This window comes from Arachis hypogaea, chromosome 20 (assembly GCF_003086295.3).
Source record: "Arachis hypogaea cultivar Tifrunner chromosome 20, arahy.Tifrunner.gnm2.J5K5, whole genome shotgun sequence".
NCBI classification, from domain to species: domain Eukaryota; kingdom Viridiplantae; phylum Streptophyta; class Magnoliopsida; order Fabales; family Fabaceae; genus Arachis; species Arachis hypogaea.
The window spans coordinates 73273161-73298913 of record NC_092055.1 but is presented as its reverse complement, the minus strand read 5'-3'; the positions used below and the strand labels follow the sequence as shown (position 1 = coordinate 73298913).

The 25753-nt window shown below is 33.1% G+C and overlaps 2 protein-coding genes across 2 annotated transcripts; one reads left to right on the top strand and one right to left on the bottom strand.

Moving 5' to 3' along the window:
- Positions 1 to 2394: 2394 nt before the first annotated feature.
- On the top strand, positions 2395 to 3691 carry LOC112785941 (uncharacterized). Its single transcript, XM_029296685.2, has one exon. The coding sequence runs from the start codon at positions 2680 to 2682 to the stop codon at positions 3637 to 3639; it is 960 nt and encodes a 319-aa protein (XP_029152518.1). The 5' UTR covers positions 2395 to 2679; the 3' UTR covers positions 3640 to 3691.
- Positions 3692 to 19910: 16219 nt separating this feature from the next.
- LOC140183089 (uncharacterized) lies at positions 19911 to 25037 on the bottom strand. Its single transcript, XM_072231100.1, has 3 exons — positions 22764 to 25037; positions 21414 to 22502; positions 19911 to 21146 (listed from the first exon to the last, which is right to left on the bottom strand). The coding sequence occupies exons 1-3, from the start codon at positions 25035 to 25037 to the stop codon at positions 19911 to 19913; spliced, it is 4599 nt and encodes a 1532-aa protein (XP_072087201.1).
- Positions 25038 to 25753: the final 716 nt, after the last annotated feature.

Sequence of the window (25753 nt, the reverse complement as noted above, 5' to 3'; positions counted from 1 at the left end):
ACAACCATTCCTCAATTTTAAATAATCATATGCATAATTTCTCAACAATGTCAACAAAATCATCAATATACCACCACCCATTCTTATTTATCCGTATCACCATCATTAACTCATCACCTAACAACCTAGTATCATCATAAGCAATACTCATCCAACAAATAATCAATAACAACATTATCATCAAAGCACTAAGCATTCAATATACTCATGCGTTCCAATCTATCCTATGGTTATTTAGCCTAAATTTTCACAAGACATTATATATTAAATATGAGAAACTAAAATCATACTTTGGCCGATTTCCACGTATAACTCGAAACACCACCAAAAGGCACCAAACACAGCCCCAAGGATCCAAAATCTCCAAGGCAATGACACCCAAACTCCATCAAGTCTCCAATGTTTACAACCAAGCTCACACACACATCCAAAACTTAATATCCAACACACAAAATCAATGAATTAACTAGAGTTATAGGATTTTCACTTTATCCAAGCACCAAAAAAGCAAGATTGAACACATTTTTCTCAAGCTAATTAGATCCTATAACATCAAAGAGCCAAAATCTCAACACCACTCTATATAATTTCGAAAATTTTAGGGAAGGAGAGGTTGAGGATGAGAATGAAGATTTCTTACCAATTTATGCACCGAGGTTTGTAGAGCTCAACGCCACATACGCGTGGTCAAAGCCCGGAGTGAGAAAATATGGTGATTTGAAGTGGAATCAAGGGTTTGGAACCTTCTCCTCTCTTCCCTTACCTTGTTTCAGCGTTCTTTTTGCTGAATGGGATAAAAGATGGACTCTTCTTAAGTTATTGGGCTGATGGGTTGGGCCTTGGGGCTATTTTGGGTCCAGTTCGGTCCAATTTTAGGCCAAATTCTTTGAAATTAGTGTCAAAATTCTTATTTTAATTAGTTTTATTTTATTTGACTATAAAATTTATATTTCTAATTTTTTTAGTAAAATTAATTTATTGATTAATTATTTGTAAATTTCATGGGGTTTATAAGTAGTATAGTAAAATTATTAAAATATCTCTAATCAACTAATTGAAATTGATTTATTATTATTATTATTATTATTATTATTATTATTATTATTATTATTATTATTATTATTTTGTAGGTCATAAAATAATAATTTTTTATGTTTTTTAATTTTTAATAAATTGAGATTAATCGAATTTGAGATATTTAAATTTTTTTTTTATAAAATATATTGAAGTAATTTAAAAATTTTTATTTCAAAAAAAGATTATTGTATAGTTGTTGAATGAATTATGAAGAAGAGATTTTTGGAATTTGACTTACATAAAATTTGGATTAACTTTTGATTTGACTAAATAAAAAAATAATTATAAAAAATTAATTATATTAATTAAATTAAGAGAAGGTGATTTATACTCTTTCATAAGTAAAAGTATTATTGAGTGTATATTTTGATTTATTAATTATAAATTTAACTTAAAAGAAGCTATTCAGATAAATATGTTTAAAATATTTTTTTAATGATATTTGTTAATAATTAAAATTTAACTTATGTAATTGATTAAATTGTATTATTTCTATAATAATTAGATTGGATAAATTGATTTGGCCAAAAAATCGATGAATCAAATTTTAAATTGGTCTAAATTAATATTTTTTATAAAAAACGACTACAATATCCCTATTATAAAAAATGACTAAAATACTCATATTATATATATATTAATTTTGAAAACCGTAAATCTTAATCCCATGACGGCTTAAAGAGAAAAAAACGGTTAGAATTTAAAATCCTCAAAATTAATATATATAATAAAAGTATTTTATCATTTTCTATAATAAAGGTATTGTAGTTATTTTTTATTAAAAAAAATAGTAATTTAGACCGGTTTAAGATTTAGTTTATCTATTTTTGACCAAATCAATTTGTATGATCTAATTTTAACGAAAATAACACGATTTAATAAATTATATATATTAAATTTTAATTACTATAAAACATCTTAAAAAAAAAGACATTTTTAACGTCTTTATCTAAATAACCTCCTAATCTAAAATATTTTTTATAATTACTATTTTACATCGTAACATATCCATCTGAATTTATATTGAAAAGAAAAACAATAAAAAATGACATTTATATTTTTACAAAATATTAAGGGACAATATTTTTGTTAGTACAAAAAAAAAGTTAATATTAATTTAAAAATATGATAAAAAATTAAAAAAAATTATCAATTATTTTTAAAAAAAAATTTGAAGACTAACCATTTTTAATTGAAATTGATTAATATTTTTTATTAATAGTCTAATATTTTTAATCTAATTGATTAATATTATATTTTTAGTAAATATTTTTAAATATTAATAATTAACGGTTAATTAAAAATAATAAATTATACCGATGTTGCAGTATTGCTTTATTATTAATATTGAAAATAAAAAATATATAAACTAAAATTTTACATATATAACATCTTTCGAAATAAAATACCGGTCATGTTTGAAAAGGCGGCTACCATGGACTAAATTATCACTCAGGTCAATGTTTTCCCACTCTCACTCTTACTCTTTCTTACCACAACCTCCCTCTCTCGGTCCGCTTTCTCTCTATATATATTAACCTCTTCACATTCCAACCGACATCCGCTTTTTTCTCTCACATCCACGTGGAAGTCGTGGTTCCGATGGCTGCTCCTCCTCCTACAGTGGCGGCGGAATTCAACTTCGAAAGCAACTGCTCCTCCCCTTACATAACCGCCCCTTCAAGCCCTCAACGCTTCGGCAACTTCTTCTTCAGCGCTCCCACAAGCCCCACCAGAATCTCCACCTTCATCAACAATAATATTCCTTCTTCTTCTTCTCTTATTCACGACCACCATCAACATGAACATGAATTTCAATTCGATTTCAGCGGCCACCTCCAACCACCTTCCCTCTCCGCTGACGAACTCTTCGATGGCGGAAAGATCCGCCCCTTTGAGCCACAATCCGGACTCATCGCTTCGAGTAGCAAACCGCTTTCTGGGCACCGCAAGAGCGAAAGCTTCGATCCTGCAACTGCCGCCATGGAAGACGAAGATCAAAAACCACCAACGCGAGGAAGAGAGAAGAGAGCTTTCTCTGGTAGAAAAGGAAGTAGATCACTATCTCCATTAAGAGTCTCAGACATCATCAACAACAATAACAGCAACGAAGAAAGAGCAGTTCCTTCTTCTTCATCATCATCATCATCAAGAAACAACACAAAAGCTTCATATGCATCGTTCTTATCTTCAATCTCATTCGCGAGAGGGTACCGAAAATGGAGGCTGAAGGATTTTCTTCTCTTCAGGAGCGCCTCGGAAGGAAGAGCCACCGATAAAGACCCTCTGAGAAGGAAGTACGAGGTTTTCTCCAAGAAAGCCTCCGCCGTGGACGATGACGTCAGAAACTCCAGTTTCCGGTCCAGCGACGGTTCGGTTTCGAAACGGAGAGGACCGGTTTCGGCCCACGAGATTCATTACACAGCAAACCGGGCCGCCTCTGAGGAGATGAAGAAGAGGACTCTCTTGCCTTATAAGACTGGCTTGTTAGGCTGCTTGGGCTTCAATCCAACTGGCATGCATGAAATTTCTAGAGGAATTGGATCTTTCACACGTTCCTAAATTGTTTCTTCAATCTTATTATTCAAATAACATTCTCTTTCTTTTTCTTTTCTTCCCTTTTTGCCCCCTTGTCATGCAATTTGGTCCTTGTGGTGGTTTAATTTTTGAGTAAACGTCTTTTCTTGTTTATGATTATTTGTCTGAAGATAAAACGTTCTTTTACCGGAGAGTAGATCCTCTCCAATGAAAAAAAAAAGAATGGTATGATTTGGGGGTTATAATCTATTTGAAATTTTCGAATTATAAAATAGGACTTTGTTGTTGGGGAAAATATTCAGAGACTAAAAAGGTCATTTATTTTTAAGTTTTTTAATTCTGAGTTCATGTTTTGTCTTTGCTATTTACAAGAGGCTTAAATTTGTATGCAAATAATTTCTCAGAAAAACGATCCTTGTAATTGTGGTACCCCCATTTCACACGGACAAGTGCGGTAGATTCCTTAATTACATAAATACATATATATATATATATATATATATATATATATATATATATATATACATACGTGTATTGCAAGCGAAGTATGCTGGAATCTTGTGACTAACAATTCGGTAGAAAATTTCATACAGTGTAGCTATGTATTCTTTCAAAATGGTCCATCATTCGCTCTTTAAAAGCTAAAGAAACTAAAAAATAAGTAATTTTTTATAAAAAATAAATAACTTTCTATAAAAATAAATATTTAAATTAATTAGATAATATTATTTAAATAAAAAAACTTATTAAAGACTCAATATTTAAAAGACAAGTAACATTTCTCAATTTCATATTTACAAGGGTTAAGTACTGTTTTGGTCCTAAAGTTGAGCGTAAAAATCGAAATCGTCCCTCATCTAATTTTCGATTTAGAATCGTCTTTAACGTTTTTTTCATATTAAAATCGTCTTTTTTAATAAATTTTTTTATGTTATTCCTAAACTACCCCTATTCCTATTTTAATAATAAAAGTTATAAAATAAAATAAAAACGTGTGTTGGGGGGAGAAGAAAACGCATGGGGGGGCGAGAAAAGGGTATACGAAGGGAAGGGGGAGGGGAAGGGGGAGGGGGGAGGGGGACGGCGCCGGCGAAGCTTGGAGCTGCCGTCGCCGTCGCTGTCGCCGACAGAAAGGAGAGAAAGGGATACAGAGAAGCGGGGGGTGGGGAGAGAAAGAAAGGGGGGAGAAACAAGGAGGAGGGGGAGAGAAAGAGTCCTCGCCGCCGCCGCTCCTCGCCGACGCCGCTCCTCGCCCTCGTCGGCACCGCCTCGCCCTCGTCGTCGCCATCGAGGGCTAGCAGAGAGAGAAACGCAAGAGTCAGGGTCACCACCGAGAAGAAAAGGAGCTATGCTCCACGCCGCCGTCGCCACCGATCCACAGCCACCACCGCGAGGGCTCCGCCGCCATCGTCCCAGTGCCGTCGTTTGTGACCTTCGTCGCCATCGCTGTGAATGAAGTCCGCCGCTGGAACTGGTCAGAGGTTTCCATTACTCATTCTGATTCTGTCCTGTTTCGGGAATGTTGCTGCCGCCATTGGAATCACGAATCGGAAAGGAGAGGAGGCCGTTTTCTGTTGTCACTGTTGCTACCATGGAAACTGGTGCTGGAAATTACTAACGGAGCTGCTGTGTTTGATGATTTATGTTGTCACTGTTTCTACTTCTTGGTTTGGTGTTGTTGCTGTTGTTTGGTGTTCTTGTTCTTGATGTTGGTGTTGGTTGGTGTTGGTATTGGTTGGTGTTTGTTGGTGATGGTGTTGGTGGTGGTTGTGGCGGTGGTGTTGGTGTTGGTGGTGGTGGTGGTGGTGGAGGAGGTAATTGTGTTGGTAGTAGTGAGGGTATTTTTATCCAAAAAAATTAAAAGGATGATTTTAATACGAAAAAAAACGTTAAGGACGATTCTAAATCGAAAATTAGATGAGGGACGATTTCGATTTTCACGCTCAACTTTAGGGACCAAAACAGTACTTACCCCTATTTACAACTATTTCAATATTTTTTTAACAATATAACATTTTTCTATTCTTGTTTTACTGGGGCCGGGGTTACATGGAGAATTTTTTTTTCAAAATAAATAAAATAAATGTTTTATTTATCGAAATAAACTATTTGGAACGTTTTTATTGAAATGCGCCGCTTCTTTTATCTCGTTTATAGTATAATGAGATAAGGCATGATACGATGTGGCCGTATCACATTTATACACGTATTGTGTAAATTCCTTATATATGTGTAATCTTATTTTGTTTACACTATAAATGAGATAAGAGTGGAGAATGCCTATATATATACATCTCGTCTTGAGTAAGAGCTTTTGACTTCTATTTTTGGGCCTTTTCTCCCACTTTTACCTTTTTTTAATTATATTTCTGAATTATTTAAAAATATGATGCTTGTTGATAGTCACGATGGAGACATTAACAAACTGAATGTGATTTAGCACATTGCAGGGGTAACCGACTTTGAACTTGGTGTTGTTTTTCATTTTATACTTATATTAAAGCATAGATATATTGCCATACTTAAGGTACTTTTATAGAGGTAGCATGCAGTACATATTAGGCGAATGAATATATGATTAAGAGTGGTTTAAATATTAGAGTATGATGTTACGCATCCTTTAAAATGGATGTTAGTTAAATATTTATTTAAATTTGCTTTTCTTTAATCTAAGTTATTATTAAATATATATTTATTAATTTAATTATTAATTAAAGTTATTAACAATTTCTGATAAACTTAATTAAGTAGAAAAATATTTATGTTTGTATTTACTAAATATTTAAGTAAATGATTTTTTCTTAAATTTCTTGTTGCTTAAACGAAGTTATCAAGTTGATGGTATACTTGTTGGTTATTCAAGTAAATATTTTCACTTAATCTACCATATATATAAGAGATGCAAAATGAATTTTGTTATTCACTATTTAACTAAATAATTTTATTTAAATTAAATAAAATAGACGTTTATTAGTGTAGTTATTAGTTATCTTACGAAACATTTTTATTTGTATTATATTATACAGATATTTAAGTTAATTATTTTACTAAATATTTTCATTACTTAAGTAAAATTTTGATGTAAATAAATTTATAGTTTAAATGTTTGTAGTTTTTTGTTTAAATACTTTACTTATAAGTTAAATTGATTCTTGATTCGGTTTTTTATTGTTTATTAAAGGTCTCGTCTACTTCTTTCGAGGAGAGTGAGTCACAAACTTTCACCACCGGACTCAATTATCCCGTACCTGAGGGAGATTGTGTTCGGTAACATGTTGCCACTTAGAGATTTTGTGTTCGACAACTCCCTGATCACGGCATTTGTTGAGTGTTGGCACCCAGAGACCCACACCTTCCACCTACCGTGGAGTGAGAGCACGATCACCCTAACAGGACGTCGCATACCACCTCGTTGCGCGCTAATGGAGAGCCCGTGGGTGGTTGCTTTCGTGACTTTCACACATGGTACGGGACCAGGGCCTTGGAGTTAGTTGAGAAGCTACTCGGTGCCAGGCCTCCTGTAGTCTAGCAGCAGGGAGCGCAGAGGAAGGAGTCTTTCTCCCTGAAGCTGGCATGGCTTCGGGAGTGTGTCCGACAGATGCTGTCCGATACTGATGATTCAACCACCCTCCAACAGTATGCGAGGTGCTACTGTTGATTGATCAGGGGTTACCTGATGACTGATAAGTCCAATAATCATGTTCATCTCCGGTGGTTCCCACTATTGGATGACTTTCAGAGGTGCCGATCTCTGTCTTGGAAATTTGCGGTGCTACACCTTGCATTACTGCATCTCTACTTTTAAATCTGTGGCCAACCCTAAACTCCACACCACCGTCCAAGTTGTAATCGTCTTCACCGGTGTTGGAAAATAGATTATTCTCTTGCATCGTGTCCAGATCCAATGTACCGTAGTGATTGGGTACAAATGACAAGGCCATTGGGTGCAGGGCAGGTAGAAGATACCTATGTGATGCCTCAACCGGAGACTCTGGTACAAACTCCTCGTGATCATCATACTCAGGGAACCACTCTTGTTGCTATCCGCAACATACTCTTTGTCGGATTCCTCACTGTCGACGTCCATGACTTCTATTGGACTAGCAATATGAATCGGTGGTAGTGCGCGAGTTAGGTCATTTTGGACGAAGTTTGACGAGCCAGATCCACCGCCACCGACACGACGTTGCCAACCTCCGCAGAAAGCTCCATCACTTGCTCCGCGCGTGATTCTCCCATGGATGTCAAATATCAGGCGCACATGATCGTCGCTATGGAGCCAAAACAGACGAAACCGAAAAACTCCGTTTTCCATTGGTGCTAGCAACCTATACCCCACCCTTCCGATCTCTTTTCTTCCGCTACCACCGACACTATCCAATATCAAACTTTTCAATTCGGACAAAGAACTTATTTGGCCGGGTACTTAAGAGAATGATTCTCACACTCAAATATCACCACATTATCACTATTTCTCATACGGCAATTCGGATACACATTTACAACCAAGTATCCACTACTATATATTAGACATTTTGGCTTATTTTCGGAAGAAATAGGTAGAAAATAAGTAGTGAAATGTTTGTGGAGAATATAAAGGGTTGCACATCCTTTTATAGCTGTTAAAAATTTGTCTTTACGTATTTCGTTTACACTGTAAACGATATATATACTTTTTTATTTGGCTTTATCTCGTTTATACTGTAAACGAGATAAGAGAAGTGACGCATTTTGGTAAAAACGCTCCAAATTATTTATTTTGATAAATAAAATATTTTATTTTCTAAAAAAAATCCGCTACATGGATCATCATAGTATTACTGTTTGGATCGTATATGGCAGAGTGTGGTGGTGAACTTTAGATTCCCATGGGGACTATATGTTCTGAATCATGAATATTATTGAGGTCTGTTTTTGAATCGCCAAGACGCTAATTACCCTCTGTTACTGTCGAAAATAAATTTGTTTGGTACTTTTTTACCCGTCGATGTTATTTTTTGTTACATAGTTGATTGGTTGTATTAATGTAGTGATTGACTGATGGTGATGGCAAAAATAATAATGACAGAGATATCAAAACTCGAATTCAAAATGGTAAATATAGTGGGTGTATTTGTAGCTGGTTATTAGTTAGAGTGACAGATCTAAAAAATTTTAACAGTGAAAGCAAAATATATCTATATCAATATATAATGGGGATACGGAAGTTTGATATCCAATTCTTTCTTCCTAGAGTTTAAAGCTGATTCACTTTCAATAAAAAAAACTATTAATACGTACTCAATTTAAATACCGATTCACTTTCAATAAAAAAAACTTCTGCGCCTTTAATTGTACTTTACCCAAGAGAGTTAAATATGTGTTTCACTTTCAATTGTGCTCTTACAATCGTTTTTCTTCTTTGCGTCTTGCTACCTTATATTCTGACAAATATAATTGAAAAATTCAACGAATCAGCAATCATATTATATCAACTAATATAATTCCTATTTCAAATCCATTGCCAAGTACAGGATTAACTACAATTAGACAAATGGTCAGAGCCACCCATCATCATCGTCATCATTTTATTTCAGGTAACATCAAACTTAACATGTATTATGATAATTTAATTTTTTTGGGCTATAAATTCAATTTTTGCTTAATATCTGTATTCTACTCTTTGAAAAATCTAGGATTGAAAGCGCATGATAATGGAGTTGGTCCAAACAGTGGCGGAACTTAAAACAAAATTGGGGGGGGGGGGAGATAAAAAAAATTGTTAAAATGTTTTTGATATGGACCCATTTAAGATAAGCTTGTCTAATCTCATTTTTTGGTTTGGGTGATATTGCCAAATTTAAAGCCATTTTTCAAGATCTCGTTCCAAAAAGTTAAGGTTAAAGTCATCAGATGAAACTTTTTGAACTTTTGAAGGTTATATCTCACTTTCTTCGTGATTCATTAAAGTAGAAGAACTATCTACAGATGTTGATATTGTAAAAGTTATATGTTCTCCTTCTTAAATATTAGCCTTCCTCTTAAAAAATGTATCAATTCTTTGATTTTTCATTATTATTTTATATAAAAATTTGAATATATATCCTGTAAAATATGTAAAGAAGAAGTTAGAAGAACAAATATTAAAATTTATAATATTTATTGAATTTTTTTATCAATTTATACAAATACAATAATATTAATACTTATTGAATATTCTATTATTTTTTATCATATAAAAAATTAAATTAAATAAATAGTAAAATATAAAATAATATTAAATTAAATAAATAAAAAATATCTAATTTTTATATTTGAACTTAAAGATAGAGAGAGTGTTGTTTATTGAACTTATTAGATACTTTAAGTCGTAGTAAAATATTTTTGAACTATTTTTTATCTTTTGAAGAAGTACTACTAAATTTTTTTATAAAAAGTTTGGGGGGTCCAAATAACAGACGTCATAGTAACATAATTGGTTGGTATTCTATAACAAAATTAATTAAATTAATATATACTATTTATATATTTCTGATGCTTATTATTTAACTTAAAAAAAATTACATATAACAAAGCACTCCTTAATAAAAAATACAAAAAATTACTAGACTTTGGTGTCCATTTTTTTTTGACTTCGTATATTCTTACATAATCTATCTATTTCATAAAATAAATTTAGTGGACAAAATAATAAATTTTTTTAATATTCCATCTTTATCATATATATAAATAATTAAAAAATTAAAATAAACAATATATTCATAAAACTAATAATAACAAATAGAATAAAGAGAAAAAATATTAACATATCACTTATTTTTTGTCATGTGTATTTTTAAATTTGAGTGATTAAATATATTTTACAAAGTAATAACTATGAAATGAAAATAAATTTATTGCTCTAAATTATAAAAAGAAGTATTGAGTACTCTTTAACTAAAACTTTTATTATAAATTTATTACAAAAAATATATTTATGTTTCAAATTAATGTAGATGCTTGGGATAAAATATTAAAAATAAAAAAATATGCATTTATATTTTTATATAAAAAAATAAATGAAGTCATTTTATATACAAAAATACTACGTTATAAGATAATTACAAAAGGTTGTCAAACATAATAATTTTATTATCAAAATAATATTTATATATTGTGTTAAATTAATGTAACATAATGATTTTTAATATACTTTAATTTAATTTTTTTAGTTTTTATTTTAATTTATATTTTTATATTTTAAAATTTTGGTAATAATATATATTTTTTATAATTTTAAAATAAAACAAGAAAAAATCTGACTTAAATACAAACATAATAATAGAAGAAGAATACAAGAATATTGATATTTCATCTCATGTATTTTAAAATACATGACATAAATAAAAATTAATCCTTCTTACTATAAAATTATTGTCCATTTAAAAATTTAACAAATGCCAAAATTTAATCACGGTAAAATAGGTCATAATTTTATAAAAAATCTAAATACTATATTAAATATTACAAACAGTGATTGGATAAATAATTTTCAAATTCTAAAATTAAAAACATAGATAACGGTTTACATATTTATATGAGTTACTGAATCAATTTTTATTGAATAACTATCTTAAATATCAATTATAAAAAAATGCTACTATATCAGCCAATGATAATAATCATGAGACACGTAATATTATTTATTATTAAAAAATATATTAATTTAATAATATTAAATATGTAATAAATTTCTAATGTGAAATGTTAATATATAAACACAAGAAATAAAGATAAATTAGAGTATAATAAATAAATTATTTTAAAAAAATATTTCTGCAATCTTAACGGACAAAATACTCATCATATTGTTAATTTATCATAATAAATTAAAAAAATAAATTTAAAAATGTCACAAATTAATAGACGATATTTAAACTTTGAAAAAAATCAATAGAAAAAAAATATAATAGAAGCATATTATTTTTAAAATATACTCTGTTTCAGAATAAAATTAAACAAATTTAAAATAATTAAAATCACATTTATACGCGACATAAAAGTTAACTTTAATCATGATAATTAATTTTACTCTTATGAATTCAAATTATACTTATTATCTGTATTGCTCTTTAAATATATAGGTCTGGAATCACATTATAATAAAGTTGTTCAAGTAAAAGATGTGGTGTGATGTCCTAACTGGTTAATACCCTATATATTTAAAACATGTAATACCGCCGTTTTAAGTCATTTTGTCTATACATTAAATCTTAATATAGAAGATTAACAAAATTAATTAACTTAATTTACATTTTGATTTATTTTCTGAGAACTAATTTTTAATTCTTTTAAGATAATCTACAACATATTAAGTTTGTATTTTTTTTGGTATAAGTGTAGGTGGAGACACCACTGCTACTAATTCAATGCCTCAATCAATCTCTTATAATGGAACCAGTTACAAACAATGCTAAAAGCCATGCAAATATGAATAGTTAGTACTTACTTACTCTACTTATATTTTTAATATTTTATCTTCATCGCATAATATTCATTTAATTTTTTTTTGTATTGAATAATTAAAAAGGTTTGATATTATACACTACTATATAAAATGCCTAATGTCAAACAAAATTATGAATTCTATAATAAAAAAATAAAACAAATAATTAACAAATACTATAAATTTTAAATAGGGAATACATTCATAAGACTAATAATAACAATAACTTTATAATAAAATCTTGGTAACAACATATATCTTTTAAAATTAAATAGTAAAATTAGAAAAGATCTACCTTAAACACAAAACAACAACTATTGAAAAATAGTACAAAAACATGTCTTATTTTATCTCATGTATTTATTAATGTATTGTACAAATTATATGGATCTTTTTTATTATAGAATCTTTATCCAATTACAAATTTAATAGATAGTAAAATTTGGTCATGGCAAAATGTGTTCTAATTTCTTAAAAAATATCTAAATACTATATTAAATATTACAAGTCAATAGGTAACTAAATTAAAAATTCTCAAATTAAAAACATAGATAACATTGTATATATTTTTATGAGTTACCGGATAAATTTTCATTGAATAACTAATTTAAGTACAAACTAAAAAAATGCTACTACAAATATTATTTAATGTAATAACCGTAATACACATAACATCATTTAGTGCTGTAAAATAAATCTTAATTAAATTACAGTAACTAGATAATAAGCCCTTGATGATAAAAAAACTTATCAAATTAAAATTTAATAATGTATGGAATATAACATAAACACAAAAAAAACAAAATAAAGTACAATGAATAAACTAATTTTTAAAAATATTTTTGCAATTTTAGCGGACAAAATCCTCATCATATTGTTATTTTGTCATAATAAATTTAAAAAATTAAATTAAAAATATTATAAATTAATAGACGACATTCAAAACTTTTAAAGAAATACAATAGAAGCATTATCATTTTGAAAATACTTTTTGTATATTTTAGAATAGTTGAGAATAAAAAAGTTTACTCTATTGAATATTTCACCTCATATATTACCTAGAACTTTAAACTATGACCATTTTATATTACCTCTTTATTGTGTGGTTTTATAATTTAACATTTTAAAGTGTTTTATAGTAATTTTAATTTCAACAAAATATGATATAAATAAGATCACGTCAATATTAAAATAAAAAAGATACTTATCTAATAAATTTGAAAAGTAAATAATATATTAACAAAAAAATAAAATTAATTTCTTAAAAACAATAGAAAAGCGGCGGTTAGTGCCTGTTGAGCCGCTAGTTAAAATAAAAAAAGATACTTATCTAATAAATTTAAAAAGTAAATAACATATTAACAAAAAGAATAAAATTAATTTCTTAAAAATAATAGAAAAACGGCTGAACAGGCACGTTAGTGACTGTTGAGCCGCTAGTATAACATAATAATTTGGGTTTAACTAACATGTATCTTAAAGACACATGACAAATTTATTATTAGTAGAAAGTTTAAAATTTTTTTATTTAATAACTATAAAATAAATATATTAAAAACTTAAATTTTTTGTATTTCTAATAAAATATTTTTAGTTTATAATTAATATGTGTCTTTAGGACACAAATAAATAAATTCTAATAATTTTTATAATAAAAATATTATATGTACATAAAAATTAGCTATCAAATTATTCATTAACTATTATGTATTTGTATATAAATATATTTATTGTTTAATTCATTTTCAATATGTATTTTGTATTTTAATATATATTCTATATGGGTAGTTACTTTTTATGTTTATAGCATAATTATTGTTATAATTATATTTTGTTATTGTAAAATATGTAGTCTTCAAAATATATAATTTACAAATTAAAATATTAAAATAATAATTTAAATAATAATATATAATTTAAAATTCTATTTTTTAGGTTTCATATTTTTAAAAAAATTGAGTAATCTTTTTTTAACAATAAAATTGAAATGTCTCTCTTTCTATATATATCACTAAATTAAACAGTTATTTAAAAATTTACTTTTTATACAATCAAAAGCCAACTCACAGTAATATTCATAGTTAAAAAATTCTTTTAATTAATAAAGTTACTACAGAAAAAACTAAAACTAATTTTAAAAAAAGATAATAATATCTTTTGAGTTCATTTTTAAGAAAGAATAGCAATCTTATTTAAATTAAAAATTGATCATTCTAATAAATATCTAATATGAAATTCTTAAATTGACTATTAAATACTAAAAGTTGAGTAAAAGAATATCATAGGATCAAATTCAATAATTTAATAAAAACAAATAAATATTATTATTATATACTACTCAAAAAAATTTTAAATTGTAATAAAAACACTTATTCCCACTACAATGTTCATAAATTCGTCTTTGATTAAGTATACGAATATAATCAAGAAATGGAATCATAACTTTTAGCTTGATTAAAGTGCTCCTTATTCCCGAAATATTTTTTAGGATAAAAATTTATATATAATTATTTTTTTATGAAATTGATAATTAAAAATTATTGAATAATTTAATATATTTGACTAAATTTTATTTAATAATTTTTAACTATTAACTTTATTTATTAACTTTAGATAAATATAATTGCACATGAATTTTTATTATATTCGAGACAAAAAAAATCCCGAACATCTCGTCATTTTTATCTGATCTACTTCCATATATAATAAACATAATTTTCAACTCAAAATATAAACACTTTTTAATCCTAATTCTTACCTCTTGAAATTTCATTGACTTTATAGGCGGAATCCGTATAAATATCCACCACCACCACCCCACCGTCCCTTGAACACGGTTCACCAGACTAGAAGTCCATAGTGTTTTATTCAAAGAGTCTATCTAACTAATAAGTAATAATCCAAGTAACCTCTCCCAAAACAAGTCTATGATCTTGTGTATAATCATTAGTCATTAGGGTAGGGAAGAATGTTAGTGACATAATTGCATAGTGTAAAATTTGTGGTTGAATTGGGCCTTCCCGATGAAATTAAACAACAGGCCAGGTACAAAGGAAAAATCATTAGAAAGCCTAATTCATCAAAATAATTATCCTGTGTCTAAAAAAAAAAAAAATAATTATCCTCTTAATATTTTAAATGAATAATAATTTAAATATATATATTATTATTTTAAAATATAAAAAAGATAAAAAATATAAAAAAATATTTAAAAATTAGAAAAAAAATTAGAAAAATGAGTTAGGACTCCTAATCATTTTTCAAGTATAAAAATATGGGAGACAATAATATAAATTTATTTTATTTAACTTAACATCTATAATTTTATATATCTAAATCTATAATTATACATTTATTACATCTAATATTATTCATTTACTACAACAATAATTAATGAATACAAAATAAAATAATATTAGAATATTTTAACTGATTTTTATTGTTTTCTAAATATTTTTGTAAAAATAAAATAGCTATTTATGTCAAGATATTTTTATGTAAAGATAATGACTAAAAAGCATTAAATAGTTTAGCATATTTATTTAAAGGATTTAACTAACATGCACCCTAAGGGCCCATGATGAATTTATTATTAGTAAAAAAATTTAAATATTTTTATTTAATAAATACATTAAAAATATAAATTTTTTATATTTTTAATAATTTTTTTAATTTATAAATTTAATATGTGCTCTTAGGATTCAAGATAAATAAATTATTATCTAAATTATTTAATATAATATATATTTATATCTTAATTATTTATTTTATAAAAATATCTTTATGTCTAAAAAACAAATACATAAATAAATTAAAATAAAGGTATTAACTACTAAATCTAGTGTTATTATTTGTCCATCACCAAATAGTTAGTGCAATGATTACAAGTTAACAAGAAGCTGGTTAAGTGAAAATTAGAATTCTGTAAAGCCAAAGCATGTGCTGATGGTGCCCTGTCTCCGAATATTCCACCGTTCTAAACTTCTAATCCTTCCCCACACAACGGAGAAAAAAAAAAAATAATAATAATAGAGGGAAGTGACAGATTTTAATTTGAGATTTCATATCATAAGAAATGAAAAGGTACATGGGCGAATATTTTTTAACTTATAAGGGTGAAAAGCAAAAGATGATACTACATTGTCACGTTGGCAGTTGCCACTTGCCACAAACTGTAGAAAGTATAGGGAGATTATTAATCCATTGTAATCTTGAAAATAAATTTAAAAACTTAAGTTGATGATTGTTGTTATCTCCAAATTTCATTATCTTTGAAGATAATTGGGTGGTTTTCACACACTGATTTCATTTTTTTATAATTAAGTAGAGTAGTTTATGTGCTGCTATTGAATGCTCCTAACTAGTAGTTTTTGATAATGAAAAGTTTAGATTATATATTTGACCCTTAAAAGCAAGAAATAAAAGCAAGAAATAAACGCAAAAGGTTTCTGACCGAATATTTGAACTCACCAGGCTGTTGTAGCCTTTATTTGCCATAAAAGAGAAAATATTTGTCATAAGATACATGACCGAATTATTCATGATCTATATAATAGAATTAACTCAATTAAGTATTAATTTCACCAAAAGTTCATTCGATCAAAAATAATAAAAAATAAATATGTACTGTGTTATTATGTGAAAAAACAAGTTAACTTGGTAGAAAACAAAACAATTATTAACTACCTTAATCAATCTTAACAATAGTGGCTTGAGAGAGATGTGGTCCTTAATATACATGATCTTGCCTGGGAAATAGGTCGGCTTCAACTCCTCGAGGTTAGCCGAGCTATGTGCTGCGAGGTTGGGCGTCCGCTCCTCAGAGTCCGAGCTCTTTATGTTTGTTGTAGATGTGAAGGTACGAGCAATACAAAGGGAGTAGGTTGTACCTGCAAAGGCACTCCAATGCTTAAGTCAGTTATGGTGTTAAGTTCAGGAGAAAGATATCAAAAAAGACATTTTACCTTCCTTTTATAGAAATATGTTCGTTCGTTACATTGTAGGTGATAAAATCGGTTACGAAACCGATTTTATCTTTCCGTTTGGGACGTCGGTTATGGTAATATTAACGCCACCGAGTTATAGCTCATAAGGGCCGAGCAATAACGGCAAAATGGCGAGTTATGGTGATGGTCAGTAACGGTTATGGGGCCGAGTTATAGCTCGTATTAATGGTGACCATATCACAGCCCCCAAGCTTAGCCTGAGGAAAGTTTTTTAATGAAGCAGGTTGAGCTTTTGTAATGAGTTATAACTCGGTTAAGTGGGTTACTGAGTGAGCCCCCAGTTCAACGTACTTCATTAAAGTAACTTCCCGTTTGCGCCACGTGGAAAATTGTGCGTGTTTTTTGTTCAGGAGAGAGAAGGAGTGGGTGCTTCATTAATGTTTTGATGGTTTCCAATGCTTCTTTCGTCGTTTGATGTGACTGAGGGAGTTTTGATATTTGGAACGTTTTTTGGTTGTGATTAATTGTTTTTGCTGATTGGAATTTTGGGCGTTTTTGGTTTTCTGCTTCTTGTCTGGAGAATGAGCAAGAGAGGTATGGTCACGTTTGTCTTCTTCTAATTCGTTTCTTCTCTCAACTCTTTGTATTTCTTGGTTGCATGTTTGTTTACTGTTTCTAATGGGGTTTGAGAAGGAGAAGAAAGGTGAAATAGATTGGTCTTATGACTGGGTAGGGGATGACGTGAGGTCTCGGGTGTCATTGTTCTGTGATGAAGCTGCTGTTAAGGAAGTAGATGCTAGTAGGGTGGTGAGGCGGAACTCTGGGGTTGGGGTTGAGTTGCTCCCCTGTAGTGTTAATGATAGGGTTTATCACCGGGGCAGAGACTTTGAATTTTTCTATATGCACAGCTGTGTTCTTGAGGAGTTGAGAGTTAGATTACCTTTCACTGATTTCGAATGTCAGGTGTTGAGGTAGTTAAACTGTGCTCCGTCGCAGCTTCATCCCAATGGGTGGGCGTTTCTCCGTTCGTTTGAAATTTTAATGGAGTTTCTGGAAGTGGTGCCGTCTGTTGACCTTTTCTTTTCTTTATTTCAAGCCAAAGGGGTGTGGAAAGGTGGTTGGATAAACTTCAATAGCACCCCTGGTTTTGGCATTTTCAAATTGTACAAATCCTCTTTTAAAGATTTTAAAGAGATGTATTTAAAGGTTAGGGCTTTGGAAAAAGATTTTCCGTTTTTCGTGGATGAAAATCTGGCTGAGAAGTTCCCATTGTATTGGTGCTCGGAACCTCAGAATATACTCGGTCCTGAGGTTATTTCTCCGAGGAACGTTTGTGTGATTGAGTTTCTTGTTGAAAATATCGGTCGGGGAGACTTAATTTCAATGTATGAGCTTCTGAAGTGGGAGGAGGATAAAGATGCTGTGGTAGCCTATTTGGGTGAGTCATAGGGTTTTTATAAGGTGTTTATTGCTTCTTGTCGTGTGTCTGATGTGTTTGTTGTTTTCACAGGTGGTAAATATCCTGGTGTTTCAGCTGCGTCTTTGAGGACGCGTTTCAAAAATAAGAATCTGGAGAAAGAGGTATCGTCGTCTAATGCTGAGAAAGTTGCTGGTGTCGGCGAGGTTACGCAGCCTCGTCAAGGTCGGAGGAAGGTGATTGCGAAGAAGAGGAAGAAGTCCGACCTTGTTGATTTGTCGGATGATTCTGACGATAAGGAGATAGGGGTTCCTCTTGAAGAGATACAGGCTTTTATGGGCAATCAAAAAAGGCTTCATGAAATTTCGGAACAAAGTGAGGCATTTTCGGTGTGGGGAAAGGAGTATCCCTATATGGCTGTGGTGGACGAGTATTGCAAGTCGTCGGCTGACGTTACTCTTGCAAAGGAAGTCGGGGACATGGCTGTTGGGCAGTATATGCAGGTAATGATTTTATTGGTTTTTCTTTACTCTTCCTTTTGGGAGTCTTATGAGTTTATTTCTTTAGGTTGTTGGTCTTCGTCTTGCAAGTCTTGGGCGTAGCCAAGAGTTGAAGAATAAGAGGGTTTCTGCAGAGAAAGGAGAGGTTTCTGTTTTGAAGGAGGAGTTGGTGAAGAGTAAGAGTGTTGCTGCTGAGCTTCAAGCTCGTTTGACTGAGACCGAGAAGTTGTTGAAGGAGACTAAAGAAAGTTATTCTAGAGATGTGGAAGATTTGAAGAAAAAGGAAAGTGATCTGGTGAACATACAAACTCGTTTGATTGAGGTTACTGCTCAATTTAAGGAGATGGAGAAGAAAAAGGCGGATGAGATATTAGATTCTTTTGTTGAAGGTTTTGAAAGGGCGAGGTTGCAGGTTAAGTTTTTGGTTCCAGATGCCGATCTTTCTGGTATGGATCCTGGAAAGATAGTTCGAGATGGTCAACTGATCGAAGATGATGGCGATGCAGAAGATGAAGCCGATAATGTTTAGTGTGTTCTGTTAGAAACGTGTTTGAATTTATGTTGCATATGTGATAGTTAGTTTGTTTTGTTTGAACTTTGTTGAATTTGACTTGTTTGAATTTTGAATGTGATGCTTTTTATAAAAGCTGTTTGATATTTGCCGGAAAGTGTTCCGAGCTTATTGCTATCTTTGTTGCTGTGGTTATCTGATGATGGCAGGTTGTAGCTTAGACATATATTAGGCTTTGTCTGAGCTGTATTTGATAGGGTTATATTTGATCGACAATACTAGTCGTATAGTTATTTGATAAAGAAGATGATATTTGTCTCCTATATATTCGGAGTTTTTATGAACCTTTTGAATACAAAGGTGTAGGTAGGCTAGCCTCGTTAAAACCTCTCCAAGCAAAACCCTTTGGGATAAAATCTTGGCAGTAGGAAAAAGAGTACAAGCCTGTCCCTGTCTTTTAACTATAAAATTTCTTTAAGGAAGACACATTCCATGTACTAGGCATGAGTTTACCATCTAATGATTCTAGCTTGTATGCTCCTTGACCGAGTACGTTTGATACTCGGTATGGACCGTCCCAATTGGCTGCGAGCTTTCCATGTGTTGGTGGTTTCCGAGCAGTTTCGGTCTTGCGGAGGACTAAGTCTCCTTTGACGAATGATCTGCTTTTGACCGACTTGTTGTACTGTCGAGCAATTACTTGCTGCGCCGCGCGTTGCTTCAAGGCGGCGATGTCTCTGATTTCTTCAATGATGTCGAGCTCGGATTTCCGAGCTTCGTCTTGGTTGTCCATGTAAGTTCGGATTGAGTTCTGGGAGATCTCTAGGGGGATCATGGCTTCCGATCCATATACCAGTCTGAATGGCGTTTCTTTTGTTGATGTTTGTGGGGTGGTGTTGTATCCCCAAAGGACTTCAGGTATTAGTTCGGCCCAGAGTCCTTTGGCGTCATCTAGTTTCTTTTTTAGTGCATGCAGGATGACCTTATTTGCAGCCTCAGCTAGTCCGTTCGTTTGAGGGTGTTCAACGGAGGCGAAGTGTTGGTTTATTTTGAGATTCTGCAAGAAAGATTGAAACTTTTGGTCGGCAAACTGGCGACCGTTGTCAGTTGTGATATGTTGAGGTATGCCAAATCGGCAAATTATGTTTTTCCAAACGAAAGAAATAATTTGTTGAGATGTTATTCTTGCTAAAGGTTGGGCTTCCACCCATTTGGAGAAATAATCAATGCCGACGATAAGAAATTTTACCTGGCCCGGTGCCGTAGGAAACGGCCCGAGTATATCCAAACCCCATTGGTTAAATGGCCAGCTGATTTCTGAATGATGCATTTGCTCGGCAGGTATGTGTATCAATGGTGCGTGTCTTTGGCAATTCTGGCATGTCCTGATTTTTTGTTGGCTGTCCTGTTTCAATGTCGGCCAGAAGAATCCAGCTCGGAGGATTTTCGATGCTAGGCTCCGAGCTCCTGTATGTGTGCCACAGATTCCTTCATGTGCTTCTGCTAATGCTATGTCAGCTTCTGGCTTGTTGAGGCATTTTAGTAGGGGGCGAGTATATCCACGTCGATATAATGTTCCGTTGAGTATTGTGAAGGAAGATGCTTGCCGTCGGAACTTTTTATCGTTCTCGACCCCTTCTGGTATATTACCTGTTTGTAAATAGTGTATAAAGTCATCCCTCCAATCTTTTACCTGTGTAACACTTAACACATTTGTCAGAGTAACAGTGGGTGATGTTATTGTGAATTGTTGCAGTGTGGATAACTCGGATTGTGTGCTGCCGAGCTTTGATAAGATATCTGCCCTTTGATTTTGTTCGCGTGGTATATGTTCTATTTCAAATTTGACAAATTTTTTTAATAATTTTTTGACTAATAGCAGGTATTTAGAGAGTAGAGGATCTTTTACCTGGAAAAGGTCGTTTACCTGCTGTACTACTAACAAAGAATCACAATATACCTTGATCGTCGAGATTTGGAGATCTAAACAGAGTCGGAGTCCAGCGAGCAGTGCTTCATACTCGGATTGGTTATTGCTGGCTTTGAAAGCTAAGTGTATTGAGTGTTCAAGTATGAATCCGTCCTCGGCTTCCAGGCGTATTCCTGCTCCACAACCCCCATTATTGGAAGATCCATCCACATATAAGATCCATTGTTTTGCATGATCTTCCTCGGATGGTGTAGTAAACTCGGTGATGAAATCTGCTAAAAATTGTGACTTGATCGGTCCTCTGGATTGGTATCTGATATCGAACTCAGACAGTTCGACTGCCCACTTTATGAGTCGTCCTGCGATTTCTGGTTTGTGTAACACTTGTCTTAGTGGGTGATCTGTTCTGACGTAGATAACGTGGCTCTGGAAGTAAGGTCGGAGACGTCGTGCCGAGAATATTAGTGCCAGTGCGAGCTTCTCAATCCTTGGGTAATTGAGCTCGGCATGTTGGAGAGTTTTGCTGACGAAGTATATCGGATGTTGCACTTTGTTTCTCTCTGATACAAGGGCCGAGCTTATCGCCCAATCAGTGACTGACAGATATAGAAATAAGTCCTCCCCTTGTAGGGGTTTTTGTAAAATTGGCGGTTGTGAGAGAGTTGTTTTTAATTTGGAAAATGCTTTCTCACAATCGTCGTTCCATTCAAATCTGTTTTTCTTTTTAATTGTTTGGAAAAAAGGAATAGAAGTTGAAGCTAAACAGGGAACAAATCTGGAAAGTGCGGCAAGGCGTCCTGTGAGACGCTGAACTTCTTTTACTGTTTTGGGGCTGGCCATGTCCAACACTGCTCGGCATTTGTCTGGGTTTGCCTCTATTCCCCTGCACGTTAGTAAAAAACCTAAAAACTTACCCCCTTGAACGGCGAAGGCACATTTCTCGGGGTTGAGGCGCATGTTGTACTGGCGGATCTGGCCGAATATTTCTGTAAGGTCGCTGATGTGATTATGTCCGGTTTTTGTTTTGGTGACCATATCATCGACATAAACTTCGATGTTTCTGCCGATTTGTTTGGCGAACACTTTATCCATAAGGCGTTGATAAGTTGCACCTGCGTTCTTTAATCCAAATGGCATAACTTTATAACAATAGTTACCGAAATCAGTGATAAAAGCTGTTTTATCTTTATCGGAGGGGTGCATGAGTATTTGATTATACCCTGAATACGCATCCATAAAACTTAAAGTAGCGTAACCTGATGCATTGTCTACTAAAGAGTCTATGGATGGTAGGGGGTAAGAATCCTTGGGGCATGCCTTGTTTAAATCGGTGAAATCGACGCACATGCGCCACTTACCGTTTTGTTTCCTTACCATTACCACATTGGCTAGCCATGTAGTGAATCTGATCTCTTTGATAAATTCAGCGTTGATGAGTTTTTGTGTTTCTTCTAGTGACGCTCTCCTCTTTTCTTCGCCGAGTTTTCGTTTCTTCTGCTGTACTGGTCGGACTGCCGAGTTTATTGCTAGTTTATGAGTGATAATTTGTGGATCAATGCCGGGCATGTCTGCAGGTTTCCAGGCAAAAAGCTCGGCGTTTTCTTGTAGAAACGTTTTTATGGCCTGTAACTCAGTTGGGTTGATTGATGTACCTACATATGTAAATTTTTTAGGGTCATTATTAAAATACACTTTTTGCAGGTCATCGGATGGTTTTGGTCGCTCGAGAAAATCGGCTCTTGGGTCGAGGTCAGCTAGTGTGTCTTCGTTTTGCTTGAGTTCGACATTGTTGACTTGTTGTGTTGAGCGGTTTTGGAACTTCATGCTGGTGTTATAACACTGTCGGGCCTCTTTATGATCTCCATGGATTGTTGCAACCTGATCATCCTGCAATGGAAACTTTACACAGAGATGGACGGTAGAGACAATGGCGCCGAACTTATTTAAAAAAGGTCGGCCAAGGATAAGGTTATATGGACTGAAACAGTCAACTACTAGATATTGAATATCATTAGTTTTTGAAAGAGGATGCTCACCCAGTGTGGTTTGTAACCACACTGAACCGAGTATTGGAACGCGTTCTCCCGAGAATCCGACTAAGTCTCCTCCTGTGGACTGTAGCATGTTGTCGCTGAGCTTCATCTTTTGAAATGTTGAGTAAAACAGAACATCGGCACTGCTCCCGGGATCCAAGAGTACTTTTTTCACTAATAGATCCCCTAGCTGGAGGGTGATTACCACAGGGTCGTCCAAATTTTGTATGTTGGAGTTAAAGTCGGCCTGTGTGAAGGTGACCTCTGGTTGTGGGTTATTGATTGCTGTATCTTGCTTTGGTCCTTCTACTGAGCATATTGCTCTGAATGACCTTTTCCTTGCTGAGTTTGAGTATCCCCCACTTGCGTATCCTCCTGAAATACAATTGATTATACCTCGTGGTCTTTCATATTGGTTTGAGGATGCCTTCTCTTTTCCTCGGTGTTGTTCAGAGAGGTCGTTTGTTGTGGAACTGGGGCCACGTTTTTGGATGTGACCACCAATGTATTTGTCTAGGTGGCCTTGTCTTGCTAGTCGTTCTAAGAGATCTTTGGCGACCACACAATCATCGGTATTGTGGCCGTGTTTTTGGTGGAAAGCGCAGTACTTTGATTTGTCTACATGCCTTGCATCCTGGTATGTGCCGGCCTTTCTTGGTGGCTTGATTAATTTGGAGTTCAAGATCTCCTTGATTATGTCTTCCCTTTTAGTGTTAAACTGCGTATAAGAATCAAATCGAGGTGTTAGTTTAAAACTTTTCTTAGTGGTTGAGTTCTTATCTTCTTCGCGGAAGTGTGACTTGTCAGATTTCCGAGCTTGTCGGAGTTCCTCGATGTCAATTTGTCCTTTTGCTTTCTCTCGAAATTCTGCTAGAGTCTTCGGTTTTGCCACTGCGATCGTCTCCTGGAATTTCCCGGGTCGGAGGCCGCTTTTAATTGCATGCAGATGGACCTCGGGGTGGAGATCTGGTATGCTGATTGCGATTTTGGTAAAACGAGTCATATAGTCCTTTAGGCTTTCGTTTGGTCCTTGCTTGATGGTGTTCAGGTAATCAGAGTCGTGCAAGTATATTGCAGATCCGGCGAAATGTTCTTCAAATAACTTCGCCAGCTGATGAAAGCGTGAAATGGAACCTGCAGGCAAAGCACACAACCAATCAAGTGCAGGACCGTCTAAATAATTCGGAAAACAACGACATAAGACTGTATCTGATGCACCATTGACGATCATTATTGATCGGAATTTCTTTATGAACTTCCTCGGATCTCCGAGTCCATCATAAGGCGTGAGGGTCAACGGCAGAGTGAACCTCTTCGGCAGTTCGAAGTTCATTACTTCTTCTGTAAAGGGGCCTACAAGGTCCTCGGATTCTTCTTTCTCGTCATCGGGCTGCTGCTCTTCATGTTGAGCGGTTTCCGAAACATGAGTCGGTTGGGATTGATGTTCCTCGTCTTCCGCCTGTTGGCGGTGAGCATCATTGTGTTCAATCCGAGCATGATTTAGTTCAGCAATTTGAGCAGACATTATTTGGTTCTCGTCAGCCATCCGTTGATTAGCTTGTTGTAGCTCAGCTACCATTCGCATGAGTTCGGACAGTGACGGAGGCGGTACGTCAGCCATTGATGCAGATGGAAGTGATGGGACCAAAAGAAAAAATATGATTTCCTCGGCCCCACGGTGGGCGCCAATTGATCTTGCCTGGGAAATAGGTCGGCTTCAACTCCTCGAGGTTAGCCGAGCTATGTGCTGCGAGGTTGGGCGTCCGCTCCTCAGAGTCCGAGCTCTTTATGTTTGTTGTAGATGTGAAGGTACGAGCAATACAAAGGGAGTAGGTTGTACCTGCAAAGGCACTCCAATGCTTAAGTCAGTTATGGTGTTAAGTTCAGGAGAAAGATATCAAAAAAGACATTTTACCTTCCTTTTATAGAAATATGTTCGTTCGTTACATTGTAGGTGATAAAATCGGTTACGAAACCGATTTTATCTTTCCGTTTGGGACGTCGGTTATGGTAATATTAACGCCACCGAGTTATAGCTCATAAGGGCCGAGCAATAACGGCAAAATGGCGAGTTATGGTGATGGTCAGTAACGGTTATGGGGCCGAGTTATAGCTCGTATTAATGGTGACCATATCAATACATAATAAAATTGGCGAAAGCAGAGAACCTGCTCTGATCATCATAGTAAGCACAAAAAAGCTTAATTCAATTATCCTAAGATTTTAAGAGTTATGAAATAATTTATATGCTTCCATCTAGTTGGTACAGGTTCTTGCAATAGTTAACAAATTCCCCTTTCTTATCACTCTCATTTTTATAATTAAAGGTCTTACCAA

Coding starts and splice junctions, on each gene's coding strand:
- LOC112785941 (XM_029296685.2), top strand. CDS start 2,680: ATGGCTGCTCCTCCTCCTACAGTGGCGGCGGAATTCAACTTCGAAAGC.
- LOC140183089 (XM_072231100.1), bottom strand. CDS start 25,037: ATGGCTGACGTACCGCCTCCGTCACTGTCCGAACTCATGCGAATGGTA. Junction 22,503..22,763: donor CTACATGGCTAGCCAATGTG/GTAATGGTAAGG, acceptor TTTGGATTAAAG/AACGCAGGTGCAACTTATCA. Junction 21,147..21,413: donor TCCAAATCTCGACGATCAAG/GTATATTGTGAT, acceptor AGTGTTACACAG/GTAAAAGATTGGAGGGATGA.